The 19,191-nt window shown below is 31.4% G+C and overlaps 6 protein-coding genes across 9 annotated transcripts in view; 4 read left to right on the top strand and 2 right to left on the bottom strand.

The window, feature by feature from the left end:
* The window catches only part of LOC139107973 (neurotrimin), a 131,944-nt gene extending 127,712 nt beyond the window's left edge, over positions 1–4,232 (top strand). The window contains exon 10 of the mRNA XM_070665897.1: positions 948–4,232. Coding sequence (XP_070521998.1) covers positions 948–1,159 — 212 coding nt within the window. The 3' untranslated portion in view covers positions 1,160–4,232. The remainder of the gene's footprint in view (positions 1–947) is intronic.
* A 708-nt stretch (positions 4,233–4,940) lies between these two features.
* On the bottom strand, positions 4,941–9,279 carry LOC139107970 (uncharacterized protein MAL13P1.304-like). 2 transcript variants are annotated; one of them, XM_070665895.1, is made up of 9 exons: positions 8,774–9,279; positions 8,453–8,653; positions 8,198–8,369; positions 7,785–8,121; positions 7,263–7,703; positions 7,115–7,172; positions 6,827–7,024; positions 6,318–6,640; positions 4,941–6,225 (listed from the first exon to the last, which is right to left on the bottom strand). In XM_070665895.1, exons 1-9 carry the CDS (start codon positions 8,915–8,917, stop codon positions 6,093–6,095), a joined length of 2,007 nt encoding a protein of 668 aa, XP_070521996.1. In that variant the 5' UTR covers positions 8,918–9,279; the 3' UTR covers positions 4,941–6,092. The 2 variants fall into 2 exon arrangements, with proteins under 2 accessions (XP_070521996.1, XP_070521995.1); XM_070665894.1 differs by having other exon boundaries at positions 6,827–7,172.
* A 201-nt stretch (positions 9,280–9,480) lies between these two features.
* Positions 9,481–11,309, top strand: Mob3 (MOB kinase activator 3). The gene is made up of 5 exons (XM_070665903.1): positions 9,481–9,859; positions 9,961–10,111; positions 10,246–10,473; positions 10,551–10,666; positions 10,742–11,309. The coding sequence occupies exons 1-5, from the start codon at positions 9,815–9,817 to the stop codon at positions 10,907–10,909; spliced, it is 708 nt and encodes a 235-aa protein (XP_070522004.1). The 5' UTR covers positions 9,481–9,814; the 3' UTR covers positions 10,910–11,309.
* Positions 11,310–11,410: 101 nt separating this feature from the next.
* On the bottom strand, positions 11,411–14,114 carry Uqcr-c1 (Ubiquinol-cytochrome c reductase core protein 1). The gene is made up of 7 exons (XM_070665898.1): positions 13,944–14,114; positions 13,377–13,595; positions 12,813–13,198; positions 12,539–12,732; positions 12,261–12,430; positions 11,912–12,166; positions 11,411–11,800 (listed from the first exon to the last, which is right to left on the bottom strand). Exons 1-7 carry the CDS (start codon positions 14,010–14,012, stop codon positions 11,660–11,662), a joined length of 1,434 nt encoding a protein of 477 aa, XP_070521999.1. The 5' UTR covers positions 14,013–14,114; the 3' UTR covers positions 11,411–11,659.
* Positions 14,115–14,203: 89 nt separating this feature from the next.
* On the top strand, positions 14,204–16,773 carry Orc2 (origin recognition complex subunit 2). The gene is made up of 9 exons (XM_070665896.1): positions 14,204–14,338; positions 14,521–14,595; positions 14,671–14,865; positions 14,947–15,221; positions 15,324–15,538; positions 15,621–15,753; positions 15,842–16,082; positions 16,159–16,389; positions 16,455–16,773. The coding sequence occupies exons 1-9, from the start codon at positions 14,245–14,247 to the stop codon at positions 16,652–16,654; spliced, it is 1,659 nt and encodes a 552-aa protein (XP_070521997.1). The 5' UTR covers positions 14,204–14,244; the 3' UTR covers positions 16,655–16,773.
* Positions 16,774–16,936: 163 nt separating this feature from the next.
* Positions 16,937–19,092, top strand: LOC139107975 (methionyl-tRNA formyltransferase, mitochondrial). Of its 3 annotated transcripts, none has more exons than XM_070665902.1 (6): positions 16,937–17,280; positions 17,697–17,894; positions 17,980–18,099; positions 18,291–18,469; positions 18,561–18,749; positions 18,911–19,092. In XM_070665902.1, exons 1-6 carry the CDS (start codon positions 17,123–17,125, stop codon positions 19,090–19,092), a joined length of 1,026 nt encoding a protein of 341 aa, XP_070522003.1. In that variant the 5' UTR covers positions 16,937–17,122. The 3 variants fall into 3 exon arrangements, with proteins under 3 accessions (XP_070522003.1, XP_070522001.1, XP_070522000.1); XM_070665900.1 differs by having other exon boundaries at positions 17,193–17,604; positions 18,291–18,457; XM_070665899.1 differs by having other exon boundaries at positions 17,195–17,604.
* Positions 19,093–19,191: the final 99 nt, after the last annotated feature.

Genomic DNA, 19,191 nt, shown 5'->3' with positions numbered 1-19,191 from the left:
TTTTTTTTCTTTTATTCGTCAGCGAGATAGCATTCATATGAATGAGATTTATGTGTCCCGTTTGCAGTACGCGTGGCCAGACATTCGTAATTCAAGCAATAAAATGTTGATCTATGTGATCAGCGAGGAGGAATGCTTGAAAACACGTCACCTTCCGCAAATACGTTGCCGCGACCCGAAATTCGCCGGGATACGTCGTCTTAAATCATCGCCCCCGACGTAATGCGAGAACTTACACGCCGCCGGGCAGTGGCGGAACTTTCCTGCGGAAAGTTTCGCGGAAGGCGCGAAGTTTATTCCGCAAAACTTCCAGCAACGTGCCACGCCGCCTCCAAGTTCCTCCCTCCCACACACCCAGAGCCTTCTCTTCCTTCTGCCACGACAAACGTGGAACTCTCGACGGGATTTTGATGAAATCCCATGCGGTTTATGAACTACCGTGCTCGGCCCAACTATGGCAAGTAATCTGCACCCGGGACGCCGACGCCGGTATCCGAACTTGTTTCGATTATCATGTAAACTGGCGGGTATGAGCGAAGTCGCGCGCAATTCAGAGACCGGGGCGAGTTGGACTCGATCTGGTTTACGATTTTCACGGAACGGACAATGAGAGTTGCGCTGCTAGCGCAAAAAGTAATGCGAAAGCGCACTAGCACCCGACGTCTACCGTAAGCCGAGAAAGAACGAGTAATATACGGCAAGAATATTGGAAAGATTCACCGCTTCTATTGTTGCCCGAAGTGGAAGGAACTATAAATTTTTCTCAAGTTTTTTTTGTTTCCCTCAGTCTCTCTCTCTCTTTCTCTCTTGATTTTAATTTTCAGCTTTTCACGCTTCACACGTAGCAAACGAATTTTTTACCCTATTTGCTGGATAGCGTGTCGTGGACTATCCGCAATAAAAAATACATTATTGATATAGTAAATAATATTACTGATTATTTTCAGAAACCCGACTTCGCGGCAGACCGATCCACGAGGAGAGTCACGAAGCTGAGAACGTCATCGACACCAACAGCCACAAAAACGTCGGCAATGATGTTGGACAGCGAAGAATCGACAACACGGCGCAATCAATGTCATCTAAAAGCAGCACGTGGCATTGCGTGACACGATCCAGCGCAGCGATTTTCATAATCGTGCTCTCCGCCCTGTCGTAGTTATCGCGGGAGTGAGAATGATCGAGTCGATATCTCTTCAACTGCAGTGTGATTTCTGCAATCTTTCCTCAACCGCGCAAGGGATCAATTAATCGACGAATTAAGGGCTGATAGTGCGGATTCATTAAAGAGTCTTTTACTATTAAGCGTAATCGAACGGAAAAGACAATTATCGTAGCAAGACTATGAATTCTTTTATTTTGCCTTCGTTGAACAGGCGTATAAATCGTATAAGAATGTTATGAGATAACTAATATCCTGTTTTCTGCCGTTCAACATTTTAATTTTTCCAACGCAAGAACTGTATTTGACAGCGTTACCCAAATCGAACGCCGATCGTATGTTTAGCTTTAAGTTTTATCAAAGATCTCCCTGGTTTTTGCGAAGGATCGATATTCATTCCGAATCCCTTCGAAGTGTCAGCGAATTTTTCGAAGCAGTCGGACGTATCCTCGGAATGACGACAGCGTGACGACCGTTTTCCTTATCTGATTTCACCGTCACTACTAAATCCTTCCCGGCAATCTTTCTTCTATCGGCAGAAGCTTTCAAATCACGTGCATCGTTAGCGAAACGAGATTTCCCAATTTCTTTCAAAGCGTCCGACTGATTTTTTGTTATTGCGTGTAAAACGGCTTGCCGGAAAAGTTTGATATTCACATCGATCGTGGCGGTATTTTACAAAAGACTCGGAGGTATTTCGTCGATGAGATATGTGTTGAATGCAGCATCGATCGCATTCGCGTTTATCCATATCGTTTTCCTAGCCTTGAACAAAGAATTTGGCCTACTCGACTGTCGAGGAAATGTCGCCAGTGATTTGCGTGAATGTGTGGATATTTGTATCGTACACGAGCATGTGTTAAAGCCGCTTTCTGAAAATCACTTTCATAAAGCTGACTTTAAGCTTCAATTTAATTTAGTACAACGCAGAAAATTAATAATTAACTCTTTGCTCCATTTTAATCATAGAGTCATTACATTAAACGCACGCCGCAAGTAAAATATTGAAGTGCAAATCGATTGATGGCTATCGCACGTGAATGATGAAGCTGCAAGCATTTTCTGTGTCAGTCATTTGTGATCGGCGCAGCAATCAATATGTTATCGTTAATTATGATGGTGTGCTGGCAGTTTAAAAATTATGAAACATGCTTCGATCAATTTTAATTCTTTGTGCCATCGATTTCCAGCGACATATATCTCTGTTCATGTTTGTCAAAAGGTTAATCGATCTATTAAACTGAATGTATAAACTAGCACGTAAGCGTAGAAACTAGCGTGACGTCTGTGAAAATTGAAGAGTGACTAAAAAAATTAAAAAATAAAAAAAAAACGTAATAAAATAAAAAAAAACAACGGTGCATGATGTGCAACGAAGTAACCGGGACTTGTAAATTTCCAAAAATTAAAATCACTTGCATATATTTGTAAATAATATTGCAATCACATGGACATGCCCATGATATTATCGCTGTACTTAATTGTAAGGATTGATAAGAATGACTGTGTATATACTAAGTCCCTCGAGCGAGATATAAAATAAGAGAGTGAGTAGTTGTCGACGTTTTTACGTATGTGGATGTTTCTGCAAATGAAGTTATCTAATTCCTGACACGTATCAGAACAAAATTTTTAATGAAAGAAACATTTAATACTCCTTGCGTTGTCCTGTCGACTCAAACACGGTGAACACTACTTGGAATTTTATAAAGGAAATCAATGTTCCTACAAGTCTGTGAAGTTGATCCCCTCGTTTTGCAAAATTCGAGAAAAAATAATTCCTACGCAGTTACAGGCAATCAAATGAGGCTGTTAAGGTACAATTTAAATTTATAAAATAATGTGTTTAAAAGAAAAATACATAAAAATATCTGAGATATTTTTATCTAGTGTCTTTCTTTTTGTTGCACTGTTAACGAATGCTATTTTAATAGTAGTTTGAAATTTCGTGGTTGAGATACACGAAGCGCCTGCATGCGCATTTCGCTTTATTTTGCGTATGTCAAGCTACACGAGAGCTTTTGGCAAAATAGCGCACAGTTTGATAAAAGAACATCAAAATATTTAATATTTGCATTTGCATTGACGTGAAAAAATTCAACGTCCGCTCAATGATACAATCGAATTTTCGAAATTAATTTAAATGCTACTCTGCATCAATTAAATTACTCGATATGAATATATGTCACTCAGGAGCTCCTGAAAATCCAGATTTGTAAATATTAATTACAAAATTAAGCTACGATTATGTACTATAAAATGAATGGTCGTTGTAAATAATTACGGCAAGCTTTGTATGTTGTTACAAGATGATACACGATCCACCATCAAAACGTAGGTTGAATCATTTACATAAAATATAATTAAGTGCATTAATTGGAAATTTCAATTTTTTTAATATTTATATACATATAATAAACTTCAAAATTGCAAATGCTTAAAATTATAATGGAATAAAGAGCATCTAAATTGACGTTTAAGTTTAAAATTGCGCGTACTATTGACTGAATAATTAATAAAATAAATTGTTTACTTAATTTAATCCGCGTAAGTATCGTGTATCATTTAAATCCTGATTTTTGTTAGCTGTAGCGGCTGTTGATAAGAAAAAGATCAATTTGATTGAGCTTATTACCGCTATATAGATATTGATATTTAAAGAATAAATTTCATAGGCGAAAAAATCATAAAATGTATTGTAAAAAGAATTATTCTTATTTTTATCGTTATAATAGTAGAAATGAATCACGATGTGTCTGAATGATTGAGTGCAAATGAATGAATAAATATCGTTCGAATGCTTATTCTATTTTGTATAAATTCTATTTTAGTTTCATTAATTAATGAATTTTTATTCTACGATAGAACCATTTGTAATAAAATTAATTAAATAATTTATTAAATAAATAGTATAAAAATATCGTGTATTATTTTAATATTAAATTAATATCAAATGAACAAGCGACTCTGAATGCAAGAATAAACCGCGACAAAGCGCTTTTTGCGCGGTGCAACGATGTCTTTTATCGCTACGACGTCAATGTCAAGGACTTCGTTCGGAGACGCAGCTCGTAGAGTTCATCCAGGTACACCGAAGAGCTGATATGACGTTTTCTACAGTGACAACGGCTAGCGTACGTAACCCTAGGCGGCGGAGGCAGAAAATGAGAGAACGGAGGGAAATCGGTCATCGGCAACCGGCCGGCGCGGTATATAATATATGCGGCACATGTGAAACTCGGCGCACACGACGCTAAAGCGGCGGCTGGAAACTCGCGCGCGATAAAAATAAAAAATTTAATTTTCCTCAACACGGGGTATTCGATAATTTAATTTTGTATTTAATTAAACATCGAGATCGGCCACGACCAGATTTGTAAATTATCTTGGGTAATTCTTAATCAGGTTTGAAGATAATCTCCGATAGAAGAAAAGGAGAAACCCGGCTGGGCGATACCGCATTTGATATACTGGCTCGCTGCATGTTTCGCGAAAATGCGCAAATATCGTGACCCGCGAAATTTCACTCGCAAGAAACAAAGACGGGGAAGCGGATGGAGTCTCACGAAAATATATCTTTCGCAGAATTGTCGACAGTAGTCTAAACTTTCCTTTACGAGCACTCGTTAGTATGCTAGCACTCGAATCAAAAACTTTCAGACTTAAAAGTTTATTAAAAATTTTCTTTTAATTCGTAGAAATTCTTTTCGATACGATAAATTAAATTAATTACGATCACGTTAAAAAGATGGACTTTTACTGTGATTTCAGACATTAAGATTATACATTAATTTTTATTGTACAACTTTTATCTTTGTATACATAATACTTCTATAATACATCTGTAGTTATAGTTGTTATTTGGTATGTCACACGTAGATGCTTGTAAACTCTTTTATAATTATTCTTTTACATATATATGTAACATTAATAAAGTGTTAATTTTCATAAAAACTCTTAATTAGTAACTATAAATATATGTATTTACTAGATATAACTATAAATAATATTTCTGCAAGTCGTAAATACATTTATTATAAAAAGTTACATCTTTCCTTTTTACTCATCTATATTATATATATCTCGCACTCTTCTTTCGATTAAGATAGTAAAAAATTATTAGATATGGGCGGCTGACTGTCACGAGACTCAGAAATAGCTTAAGATAATATTAAATATGACGAGGTCACTTTGTGAATTTCTCTCGTCGATAACCACCATGGTACGATCACAGCATCATTGTCATGACATGTAACTTATTGATATGCACACAAATCGAACATATTTCACAAAATTGGTATCATGAAAGATTATTGTAACACGCCGCTCTGTAAAATTTACACTACTAACGAGATTCATTAATAATAAATTGCACATCACATAGTAATCAAAGTTCTAGCACCGCAACATATATGTATATTACACTAATAACTACTTTTGTTCCTCCAATGTTCTTGAATATCCATTGTTTCCGATTTCCAGATATTTATTAAATTTTTTATTATTTTATGTACAAAATGTTAATATACGTGATGTAATATGTTAAGAAAATTTAATTAAAGAAAAAAAATTTAGAAACATTACAATATAACGCATGATATACTAGATGCCTTTTATTATATTTCTTTCATTTTATTTCATTGATGCAGTCTTTTTCCCTCGATTCAATATCCATAATTTTTAGAAATCTTATTTCTTTAGTCTAGATTTCTCTTTTCATATAAGTATATATCTCTATATAACAATAAGAATGTTAATAAGTATATCAGAATCAACATATTGTAAATTATTTGGATATTTAAGAAATATGGAAGAATAATATTTGTTAATGCTATATAATACTATGTGTTATATGGGATATTTCGTATATATATCTATCTAAAAATTTATATATAAAAATATCCCATTTGCAAATAAGCTAATAAAGTCATCAATGATTTTTCCATTTACTAATCTTCGAATACATATATTCCGCATGCCTTCGTGCATTTCTACGGGCAAAAGCTCGTCGAAAATACCAGTCCGAATCGTCAAGTTGCCATTGTTTCACGCACTCGTAAGAACTGTCCAAAAGATATTTTTAAAAACTTGTATATAAATCATTTTGGTTTATAATCACAATGTTACATAAAATTGTCTTGTTAGAAATTAGTACCTTCTGCTATTACTCCTTTGGTCTGTATTTTTATTATATTGATTCTCTTGCTTCATTGTGCGACTATTAAATGAAGGATTAAATTTATAATAATTATCAGTGTGTTCTGGTACAAGAACTTTATCTTCATGTCGAGAGATACTGTTTCCTTCATAATTAACTCTGTCATTTTTAACCTTTTTAGGTAAATTATTTGATTTAAAATAATCTTTTTTCTTTGGTTTTTTTTCCTTTTTTTCAGGCAAAATTTTTGCTGAGTTTTCTCCATCCGTAGTCTTTTTACTGTTTGAATATTTCTTATGTTTATAATTTTTAGACTTGTGCTGAAATAAATTTATAATTAACATTTTAATGTATAAAATGTATAAAATTATGCATTATTTAAATCGTTATTCTACTTACATAAATATATTCTAAATATATAAATGTGATACAAGTTAAATGTATATTTTTATTCATGTACAATTTAAAAACTTATAAAAAAATCATGGCATAAATTAATGACTTACATTTGGTTCGGTATTGAATGTGCTCATGTTGATATCAAATTTCGGACAATAATCGGTTGAAAATGGACACGTATTTTTCAATTGCATCAAGATGTTATCAAAATTATTTTTTGGTATTGTATTTGATTTTAAATCATCTTTTCCTTTGCTAGATTTAATGAAATCTTTATTGTCCTCTTCGTTATCCTTAATTACTTGCTTTAGAAATTCACTATTATTAGGTATTATATCTTTTAAGTGATGCAACTTGTTTAGTTGATGCTTTAATTTACTTATATTTTCTATTACCTCAGAAAGAACCAATTGAGAATCATTATATATCTTATGACTGGTACGTCGCAAAAACCTGTAACACAATAAAATAGTTTAAATACACAGTAATAATTTACAATAAAAAAAGATAAAAAATGTAATGGTATTAATCATATATATTTACTTCATAGTAGATTTATCGTCACTTTCCTTCTTATTTCTCTTATTTTTCAAAGACATCTTTTTGTTATTATCATAAACTCTGTGATTGTCTTTTTTATTGTTTTTTGCATGTAATATCGTATCGTCAGTTTTTACATTCTGCTCTTTTATCTTTTCCTTATGTATTTTTGTAGTCGTTCTGTTATCCAAGTTCTCTAGTGTATGATTCATAATGCAAGACTTATCATACTCTTTAAATAACGAATTATCTTTGGTCAATTCTTGTAAAATTTTATCATCTGGCAATGTATTTTTTAAATAGCATAATAATTTCTTCAATTTATATGTCTCTTTAACATATTTATTGTAAATTTTTGCCATCACTTTGCTTATTTTTTCTATTAAGTTAGAGAGAAGTGATTTAGAAATAATATGCATTTTATCATTGTTATGCTGCAAAATGCTGTAAATTATTTAATATTAGTATGCAATAATAATTTGCTATTTAGAAATAAATACTTTTGTGTGTTATATGCATACTTACTTCAAGGCAATAAGATTGTTTGAAGATCCTGTGTTGGTAGCAGTTAATGTATCATAAAATATTTTTGTATTGCTCACAATGTCCAAAGTTTTATTTATATCACTTTTCAATGAACTATTATCAGAAAGAGATGCTAAGGATGACAGTACATGAAGAGACCCTTGAAGTTGATCCATTGAATGTGAAGTAGAATTGATAAATTTCTCAATGATTATATCAGGTTTATTATTTGCTTCATTAGAAAAATCAGCAATGTTAAAAATATGTGTTAAAAATTCTTTTGTAACTTTTTTATCAGTTGGAATATGCCCTTTAATTTCATTCAACATAGTTTTCACTAAAAATAAAAATTGGAAATAATGATGCAAACTCTATGATCTTAAACTTTTTCTAAAATTATGTTCATAACTTACCATTTGTCAATTCCTTGCAAGTATTAAGAATGTTATGACTTGCAGTCTTTAAACTTTCAGCGTCAATTTCACTTGAGACTGGACAGGTTTTAGTAGTTGTAAAAACATAACTAAGAGCCAAGCCAATAATTATACCAAGTCCACAAGCAGTAAGAATATGCCATACATCTTTCTATAATAAAAAGAGATTTAAAATTTATGTAAAAAATGCATATAATATAGAATAATGAAGTAAAATTAAGCATATCATAATACCTGTCTACTTATTTGCTCTTTCAGCATTTGTGGAGACTTAATCGATTCAAATGTGCAAATTTGAATTTGATTTATATTAATAATATCTGCATCACTTTCTGTTATGACTGATATACCATCAGATATATCTTCTGACTCCATATTTGTAGACAGTACTTTATTATCGCAGTCCCTTATCCCTGTTACATCATCTTCCAAATCCTTCAAACATATAAAAGTGCCATATATCTCATTAATTTTATTTACAATTATTTACTTTACTTATGTACAGTATATTAAAGTATTCATTATAACATATTTTAGATCAATAACATTGCTTACCCTCAGTACCTCTGGCAAATGACAATTAGCATTGTCATCAATTTGACTGTTAATCCAATTTAATTTGATCCAGTCTTTATCTTCTCCATCCAATTCCAACTCTTCTATATCCAGACATATTTTATTAATATTTATGTCATCCATGATTTATCTCATGGAACCAAGGCCTGTGTGTTTTCTTCCAATATTTATGGAATACACTGCAAACTGAGGTGACGAAATTTTTGAACTGAGTCACGGTATAAAATATATTTTACTGATTATGTGCCAAATAGTGAAATTTTAGGCACAAACACTACACTACATCTCAATGATTTATATATTCTATATATGTCACAATGCAATAGGTAATATGCAACAGCTAACTTTTTATATCAAGAATAGTTTTAATTAAGAGATCGCAACAGATTGAACATTCTCAATTATCGGTGTTTCACAAATCCGACGTAGAGAACGACACAGAATAAACAATGCCCGCATTCATATACTATTCAGAAGACGAAGTTAGAAGTGTCAGAACTCGAAAGGTTTGTTCTTTTTAGCTGGATTAGCTGCATTGGTTAAAAGTCATTTTTTCCCTTAGTTAGAAAAAAAAGACGAACAGTTAAAACAAATATGCTTCAAAAGATTTAACTTTGTTTAAAAAATGTAATTGAAGAATTAACTCTAAACACTAAATTATAAGAAAGTTTCTAATATTGATCTATTTCACTGAAAATGGCCATCTGACTGATGTCGACTCGTACTACGTGCTCGAGTTTTAGTTGACGGCTCGTGGAGGATTTTCTCGACACTAAAATAATTTTTTATCAAATACAGAGTGCAATACATGATTCTAGATACAATTTATACATATTTTTACTTGCAATTCGCGTGTGCGTTTAAATAAAATATATTTCTTTCATTTTATTGTTTTTAAAAATGCCAAACATAAAGATGATTTCTGAGATGAAATTTCGGAGCTGCGCGTAGGTCAAGTGCATTTTCTTTCAATTGTTTTAACAAGACGCACAATTCAGAGTAACAATAAATTTTTACACAATGACCACGTTAAGCGGATTTATAGAATTCTTCCAGAAAGGCAAGGTAAGACTGTTGATTTCAACGATTATATTTTAATTCAAGCTAACCTAAAATTGTTATTTTTATTCTCGAAAAACATGTTTAAATATTTGTCGTATTTACAGACGTTTAGACCAAAGAAGAAGTTTGCTCATGGAACATTACGTTATTCTTTACATAAGCAAGCTCAAGCTTCTCTTAACTCTGGAATTAATTTAAGATCTGTTGTTAAATTACCTCCTGGAGAAGATTTAAATGATTGGATTGCTGTTCATGGTAAATAAAATGTTTAATAATATATGAACTAACATAAAAATTTTTCCATTATTCAATTTATGGAGAACAATGTTTTTACATTTTTATTTAAATAAAAAAAATATAATGTTTTAATATTTCTTTTTTTATTTTAGTTGTGGACTTTTTTAATAGAATTAATCTTATATATGGTACTGTATCAGAGTACTGTGATTCAGTATCTTGTCCAGCAATGAGTGGTGGTGCACGTTTTGAATATTTATGGGCAGATGGTGAAAAATATAAAAAGCCAACAGCATTACCTGCACCACAATATGTTGCTCTTCTTATGGATTGGATTGAAGCTCAAATAAATAATGAAACAGTTTTTCCAGTGTCAACAGGTTCACTAATGCTTAATGATACTTTTCAATATATTAAAATTAAATTGCATCAAATTATATAAACTATTTTATTACAGATGTGCCATTTCCCAAAACATTTATACCATTATGTAGAAAAATTTTGACGCGTCTTTTTAGAGTTTTTGTCCACGTGTATATTCATCATTTCGATCGTATCGTAGCAATAGGAGCGGTAAGTGTTTCACTTAAAGTATTTGTTAATATTTTACTGTGTTACAAATAATTTTAATCAAATATATTATTTTAGGAAGCCCATGTGAATACATGTTACAAGCATTTTTACTACTTTGTAATCGAATTCGAATTAATTAATCCTAAGGAATTAGAACCATTAGCCGAAATGACTGCTAAAGTTTGTAAGGATACCTTTTCTCCTACTCAAGGCACAGCACCGTCGAGCAATCAAAGCAGATAATCATTTTATACTTGTACTGGCCGAACTAATAATTACAATTTATTGTAATATAATAGAACTAAGATAGACTAAGAGAAAAAAAGCATAACCTTTTTAATTGTCTCTCTTACATATTATATTTATCAATATTTATATAATTAAAATCATTGTAATACAGAAATTAAACCTTAAAATTGTTATTTATTGCAACAAACTAAAAACGTAAAAATATTTAATTTGTAGATTAAAAATGTTTTGTTGAATCTCATTTTCTTTTAATCTTTAATATCTTCTCTCAAGATATAAATTTTAATTCTGCAAAAAAATTATCGAATTTTCGTACAATTGCGAAAACAAAAATCTCTTACAAATAAAACAGAAAATTTATAATAAATATTTGTTCATCTGAAAATATACGGTTTAGATGGAATATAATATTTTCCAGAAAAGTACAAACCTTTTATAATTAATTTTGTAATTAATTAATACCTAAATAATTTATGATTATCTAAAACACATACATATTTTCGACCATATTTATTTTCGTCAGGTAATGTACATCGATAAATATCTCATATATATATGGCAAAATAAAATTCATTTTAATTTCATATAAAGAGTTTTGTTATTAGAAACTGAATTTATTAATATTACTAATTTGTACGGATAATTTTTTAACAGATGTAAAGCAGACATATGTGTATTATGGTTTTTTTTTTATTTCTAATTATTAATATGCTAAATAATTAATGATTGATGTTTAAAAATAATTCACACCCTAAGCCAATACATAGCTCCACGAATACTATTGTAATCTGGTAAATTTTCAACAGGACCAACTGCTGCAATTACTGGACAATGATCGAAAATGTATTTCATACCAACATTTTGAATAGTTTGAGCAGTTACACTCTAAAAAAAAAATTAATGATTAATTATTTATTATCGATATATTTCTTAAAATATTTTAAAAAGGTAAAATTTCGTTTTTAATAAATTTTATCAGATTTTAAAATTACGTACGTCTATTCTCGTCTCAAGTTCGTGAAGTGGAATACGGCGGTTGTAACATAACATTTGACGTCCAATATCTTCGCAAACAGCAGTAGTTCCATCTAATTGTAAGAACATGTTGGTTTTAAGAATGTTCTTTGCACGTGTCACATCTTTTTCAGTAACCGATGTGCATAATTTCATCCATTCGTGTTGAACATATGAAGACATGTCGTCACATTGCATAGGATCACAAACGAAATATATACCCCAAAGTCCTGTATCCTGTAATATTAAAAAGTAAAGTATTTACTAATTCGATATGTGCATTGTTATAAAAGTTTTGCATATGTAAATAAGTAACACTTTTAATCCATACTTTGTAACACGTATTAAAACTCTGATAACTATGGCATAAGCCTTTCTCAGCGCATGCTCTAGCTAAACTGCTTGCATTATTCACGCCTCCTCCTTGACTACGATCCCATCCTCCTATGAGAGTATTTGCAACCATGAGGGGAATGTTATCTGCCTCAGACCATCCAGCACCTATATCAAAATAGTCACCAGTAATAACGACTAATAGTGTAACAGTTACTAAAAAATAATAGTGACTTCTATAAAACATAATTTAGCCGAAATATTAATTTTTAATACCTTCAACAGCAATTGCAATATGAGCGAGAGGGATGGTATCGTCGCGTACTCTTATTTCAGAGCCAGTATAACGACAGGATTTAATATAATCAGGAATTGCATCATATTGTGGTCCAGTCATTTTACCGAAATGCTTATCAGCAAGTTCGATTAATTGACTGTGATTTACACCGCCGGCACCAGCCAAAACAAATCTTAAAAAAAATTAATAACTTTTTTAATGACTAATACATTTTAGCTACATAAACTAATAATCAATTAATAAAAATCTTACCTAGGTGGCCCATAATGATTTTTCACGTATGTAACAAGATCATCTCTTGAAATGCTTTTAATATTTTTTGTAGGCCCTAAGATTGTTCGTCCTAAGGAAGTACCTTGATATGCAGCAGCATGCAAGTGATCAAATACAACTTCTTGCAAATTTGTTTCTACCTCCTGCATTTCGCGTAAGATAACGCCACGTTCCCTTTCAATCTCATTTTCGCCCAGCTTAGAATTTTGTATAATATCGCTAAGAATCTCAATGGCTTTTGGTACATCTTGTGCTAAGCATTTTGCATAAAACACTGTCTGTTCTCGACTTGTGTAAGCATTCAGGTGTGCCCCCATATTTTCTATTTCCAATTCTAAATCAGTTTGAGATCGTTTAGCCGTTCCCTATAAATAAAATTCTTTAAAAAGACAGTAAAAAAAAAGTTTAGCAGTTCCCTATAAGTAAAATTCTTTAAACAGACAGTAAAAAAAAAAAGTCTTCTACACTACTGCATCTCTCAATGTTTTACAATAATATAATTAAAAAACATACTGTTAAGATAAAAAAAAAATTTTTATTTACCTTAAAAGCCATGTGCTCCATAAAATGAGCAACCCCATTATTATCGTCTGTTTCGTATCGACTACCAGAATCTATCCAAAGACCAACAGTGGCTGTTGCAGCTCCACTATCTTCGCTAGCAACTCGCATTCCGCTATCTAAAGTTGTCACTCTTGTAGCGGGTTGATTGATAAGTGCTTCTTTCAGAGAAGCAGCAGTTGACTGCCATTGTCTTGATGCCTATGTGTATCATTAAAAAATTAAATTAATATACATCGAATAAAAATCTGGATTGTTACGAACTCCTTCTTCAAAAGAATGTAAAAGCATATCTGTCAAGAAAAACAAGCTTTTGCATTTTATTGAAAGCCGACAAAGAAATAATGTAAGCTAAAATTTAGAAAATTGTGAAAAAATAAAAAAAATATGCACATTAAATGCACGAAAATCATTATTTTGCTTCTCATTACGTAAGGGAAGGCTATGAAAAGAATATATGTTTAAAGGTAAACGTAAAGATCGACTGAGAGAGTAAAACCGTATATAATTATGATACGATCGCACATCGCGTGGTATACGCGATTTTACCTTTACAAGGGTGGTTTTGTTGGAATATGTGCGCAGTGCGCTGCTAACCCTCAACAGACGGGTGGCCATTTCTCCAGTTTGTCTCCTTCTGTTGCCTTCTGTTCTTTTTATCGAGTGCTAACAGTATATACGTATGTACGTGACTTTAGCGTAGTGTGGCGTGGTGTGCGTGGAGCAGCGTGCGCAGTATGTTACATATGCGCGGTAGAATAGTTGAGAACTCGGGACGTTGGAGTCTTCGTACTAAACCCGGCACAAAGAATTTTATTATATTCGCGAAAATTTACGTCAATTACTAAAAATGGCTTCGACCAGAAACCTGAGAAGATCTACACGATTAAAAACCAATGTAAAATACACGGAAGATTGCGATGAGGAAGCACCCAAAGATACTTGTAAGATTTATATGTATAAATTGTCATGTTGTTTGTAATATTAAAATACTTGACTTGTTCTATAATATTTATTTAACATTTTGTAAAATTTTATTTATGTTATCTACAGTTATTACACCAGGTTGTACTATAGTACTGATGTATTGTCATTTACCACAATTATCACATTGCTATTTTTTCAGTGCAAGATAACATATTAAAAGCTGAAATAGAGAAGCAGCTTGAAAACATTACAGAAGATGTACAGAAACCACTTGGTAAATTGAAAAAATTTATATAAAAATTATTTATTACTTTATTTTTATCTAATATTATGTTGTAATGAATTTTAGAATTATTTTCTGACAAAGATGTATGTGGTAGAAAACTATATGGATTTCAAACACCAACAAAAAGGAATAGTATGATGCTTAAAGCCAATCAGTGTCGTACACCTGAGACACCAAAATGTTTTAAAACACTTCCAGTCTTAAAAATTGTTGTTGAAAAAATTATGACAAGTCCTGAAAATAAAAAAAACGTCAAAGGTAGTTAATTTTGTTTTATTAATGAAGAGATTTTGCTCCAAATTATGAAAAAATATATTAATGTTAACTTTCTGTTATTAGTATCGCGAAAACAATATTTACCCAGTGTTAACTCAAATGGTGATGAAAGTGTATCAGAAGACAGTGAATATATGCTTTCAAATAATGAAACCAGTTCAGAGTCTGATGAGACTTCTGATAAAAGTGAGGATAGTGACAGTTCTGATACAAATATGAAAAACAGTACTAAAAAAAGAATAAAACAAAGAGTTTCAAAACCTTTACCAAATCATAAGGTACAAAATACACCTAAAAGAATAATAAAAGGACATAGAACTGTAGCTTACAAAGATTACGTAAGTTGGAACTATTTTGAATATTTAATAAATAATATTTTAATTGTAATTAGGATATATGCACTTTATTTATTAATTTATTAATATTTAATATTAATTTAGCATATAAAAACCGATGAATACTTTGAATCTCAATCTGAGAAGACAATAACTTCAGATCGGACATTAGGAAGACTTCGGAACGCTCGTCTTACTGAAGAAACATTGAAAGAATTATTAAAAAATCAGAGCCATATTTCTACAACACATAAGCAACGTATATACTCGTTGACAGAAAATTGTATATCATTTTTTCCAATGTGGCAATTTATATTGGAGTACGTAATTAGCAGTATATTTATAAAAAATGTTTTTTGATTATATTTTATTATAAAATATCTAAAACCTGTTATATTTTAGAGAAGGCTTTAGTTTGCTACTTCATGGTGTAGGTTCAAAAATGAATTTAATAAATCATTTTTATGAAGAGATCGTAGCAGATCATCCAACATTGATTGTGAATGGTTTTTTCCATAATTTAGCGCTGAAAGATGTAAGTAAGATATATATATTTGTTGCTTATTAGATTTTAATTTATTAATTAAAAGAATGTAACAATTATGTATTAAATATTTTTTCAGATTCTTGAAAATATAATAACGGATATATTGGATTTAGATTGTCCGACAAATCCTAACGATTGTTTAGAACTTATCGAAACAGTGATGAAAGATAATCCGGACGATCGGCTTTATTTAATAATTCACAATATAGACGGCATAATGCTGCGTTCAAATAAAATACAAAATATTCTTGCCAGTTTAGCAGCTATTCCGAATATCCATGTCGTAGCGTCTGTCGATCACATAAATGCACCACTTCGTAAGTTAATTTACCTTTCAAACTAAATTAAATATATTAAAAAATTAAAACTAATGTCATTAACTTTTTATTTTAGTTTGGGACCATACAAAACGCTCAAAGTTTAATTTTTATTGGTGGGATGCAACAACATTATTGCCATATCAAGCAGAAACTTTATATGAAAGTTCCTTATTGGATCAACAAAACAGCGGACTCAAATTGTCTTCCCTTCAAAATGTCTTTTTGTCTCTTACTTCAAACGCTCGAGCGATATATCTGATTCTTGTCAAATATCAATTGAATAACAGCAGTCGTAATTTCGCAGGTAAATACTGCATTATTTTTTGTCATAATAATTACTTAAATAATAATTTAATTATGTCATTTTAGGAATGCTGTTTAAAGATTTATATCGAGCAGCGCGTGAAAATTTTCTAGTTAGTTCCGATTTGGCATTGCGGGCGCAGTTAACTGAATTTATTGATCATAAATTGCTACGAACTAAACGCACAGTTAACGGTTCTGAACATTTATCAATACCTCTCGATAAGACTCTCCTTAAACAATTTGTGGAGCAGCATGGATCATAATTGACAATCCTAAGAAGGTATATATATATATTTTTATAAATTAAAAAAGAAAATTATAATTTCATGATATTAAACTGGTAATTATTTTGATATATATCGCTATTGTATTTTATTGATATTTAATATTATTTTTTTATACTGAAAATCTGTAGGTTTTTCAAAATAATAAAATTTTATATGATAATTAACTTATATTTAACATAAAATTTATATGAAGGTATTATTTTAATTACACATTTTTACTTTTATTTATTTTAAAACATCTGGTCTTGGGAATCCTGGCACTCGATCCCTATTTTACCACCTATTCGTAAATATGTCAAGCATACGCGATTAGCTCACTAACAATGAGAACGTTCCGTCATATTGCGATTTGCGTTTTGCGGTGCATTGTACACTGTACGTACACTGTACACTAAAAGATAGATACGGCATTTGTTTCGGCGACGGACCGTCGCTGGTTAGCATATGTTACCTTTGCGTGGTGTGCGTCAAGTCACACACGAAGCTCCGCAGCACGTATGGCGCGGAGCACCGATCGCCGAGAAATTAAAGGGGAACGCGTCTTACTATTACTCCTCCCGTCCTCGGCGGTCGAGAGAAGGGATCGAGAAAGGGAGAAGCACGTATGTACATTGCACATACACTAAAAGAGACAGCATGCCGAAATTTTAAAACACTATTTGTAGTTTCTTATAATTGCTAAATGTCGTCCTGTGAGATTACGATATGTTAAATGTTATATTTCGAGCGCGTCTAACGAAAATACACTTGTACTTACATTTAGCATTAAAAAGCAATGACAAATTATGCGAAATAACCTCACATTGCGCGTATCACGTTCGAAAGAGACAAACGCACTCCGTTCCAGCCGGTGGACCTTGGAGTGTATTGTTCTTTGGCAATGACAGCTTTTCTCTAAAAAGCCTGCAACGCTTATACAAAGAGTAGTTAGTATTAATTTTATATCGTTTAGCTTTAGCTTACTTGTAATTATTTATTTAATAGATAACTAAATAAAAAAGTAATTTTATTTTTATAGCAAAACCGAGAAGATTTGCAAATTAGAAGTTGTATCGGTATGTAAGAAGAAAAAGAATGTCGTTGTACAGTTCGCCGAAGAAATGGGAATTGTGGTCACTGAGTGGCCTCTTGTAAATAATCCACAAAATTTTCATATAGGGATAGTTGTATCCTTTGGCTATCTGATACCACTAAATATTATAAATTCTTTTCCACTGTGAGTTAATTAATTTAATTTTAATATATTTAGTTTACTAATAAGTGCTATGGTATGCAATTAATGTATGTAACTTTTGTTACAGAGGTATGTTAAATGTTCATGCTAGTCTGTTGCCGCGCTGGAGAGGAGCAGCTCCAGAAATTTATTCCTTAATGAACGGAGATACACAAACGGGAATTACAATTATGAAAGTAGCGGAAAAGTAAATTTAAATTTTTCTAAAATATGTTCGAGTTGAAAAATGAAATATTGGAATATGTAATAAGAATTTTATAAGTATTACATATATTTTATTAATTTAATTTTTTGTTTTAAATAATTTCGTGAATATCATAATTGTAAATTATTTAAATCAGTATTTAGAGAGTTATTTTCATTTTTATGTTATTGCAGATTTGATACTGGAGAAATAGTAACGCAAGAGAAAATATCTATTCATGCAGATGAAACTTTACCGGAATTGAATGAAAAGTTAGCAGAGCTGGGTGCAAATGTTTTAATTGATGTGATTGGGAAGCTGCCGCAAGTATTATCTTTATCTAAACCTCAGGGGAAATTAGGTATTACCTATGGTAATTTATCTTTGCTACTAAGTAACAAAATACATCGATGTTTCACTACTTAAATTATTTCATTGATTTTTTTGATCATTACATTTTGTAGCACCTAAAATTACATCAAAGATCTCTGTAGTGAATTGGAATGAGATGACGGCAAACAATGTATATGATCTGCATCGTGCTCTTGTCGGATTATATCCATTAAAAACCAAGTTTGATGGTATGGGTGTAAAATTGTTGAATGTCCAGCAGACGTCGAGACCGAGAGATGAAAAAAATGCAGATGTACCAGGTAATTAATCATTATTCTTGCATGATTCTCTGTGATACTAAGTTAGTATCAAGGATTGAAAACAGTTTATTCCTAGGAAGAAAATTAATTATCTGAAAATGTAATTGTTGCACATACATAAAGATAAAATGTGCACGATTAATGAAAATAGCCTCTTCTAGGTGTTGTGAGATTTAATTGGAAAACCAATGCATTAGTAGTGACATGTAAAGGACCAAGTTGGATCTCAGTAATGAAAGTAAGTGTGGAACATTATTCAGTTATGAGTGCACGGGACTTTGCAAACGGATTTATACGGGGTAAAAAGAAAGACTGGATATTATTTCAGAGTAATGTTACATAAAAAAAATCTACAGCGTTTTGACTTCAACGCTATTCGTTTTTTAAACCTACAATTTCATTCAGAAATAGATAATAAACATTAAACTTTTATTTACTATAA

The sequence above is a fragment of the Cardiocondyla obscurior genome, linkage group LG14, assembly GCF_019399895.1.
Source record: "Cardiocondyla obscurior isolate alpha-2009 linkage group LG14, Cobs3.1, whole genome shotgun sequence".
Lineage (NCBI taxonomy): Eukaryota > Metazoa > Arthropoda > Insecta > Hymenoptera > Formicidae > Cardiocondyla > Cardiocondyla obscurior.
Note: the sequence above shows the minus strand (reverse complement) of the source record. Positions and strands in the feature narration are given on the sequence as shown.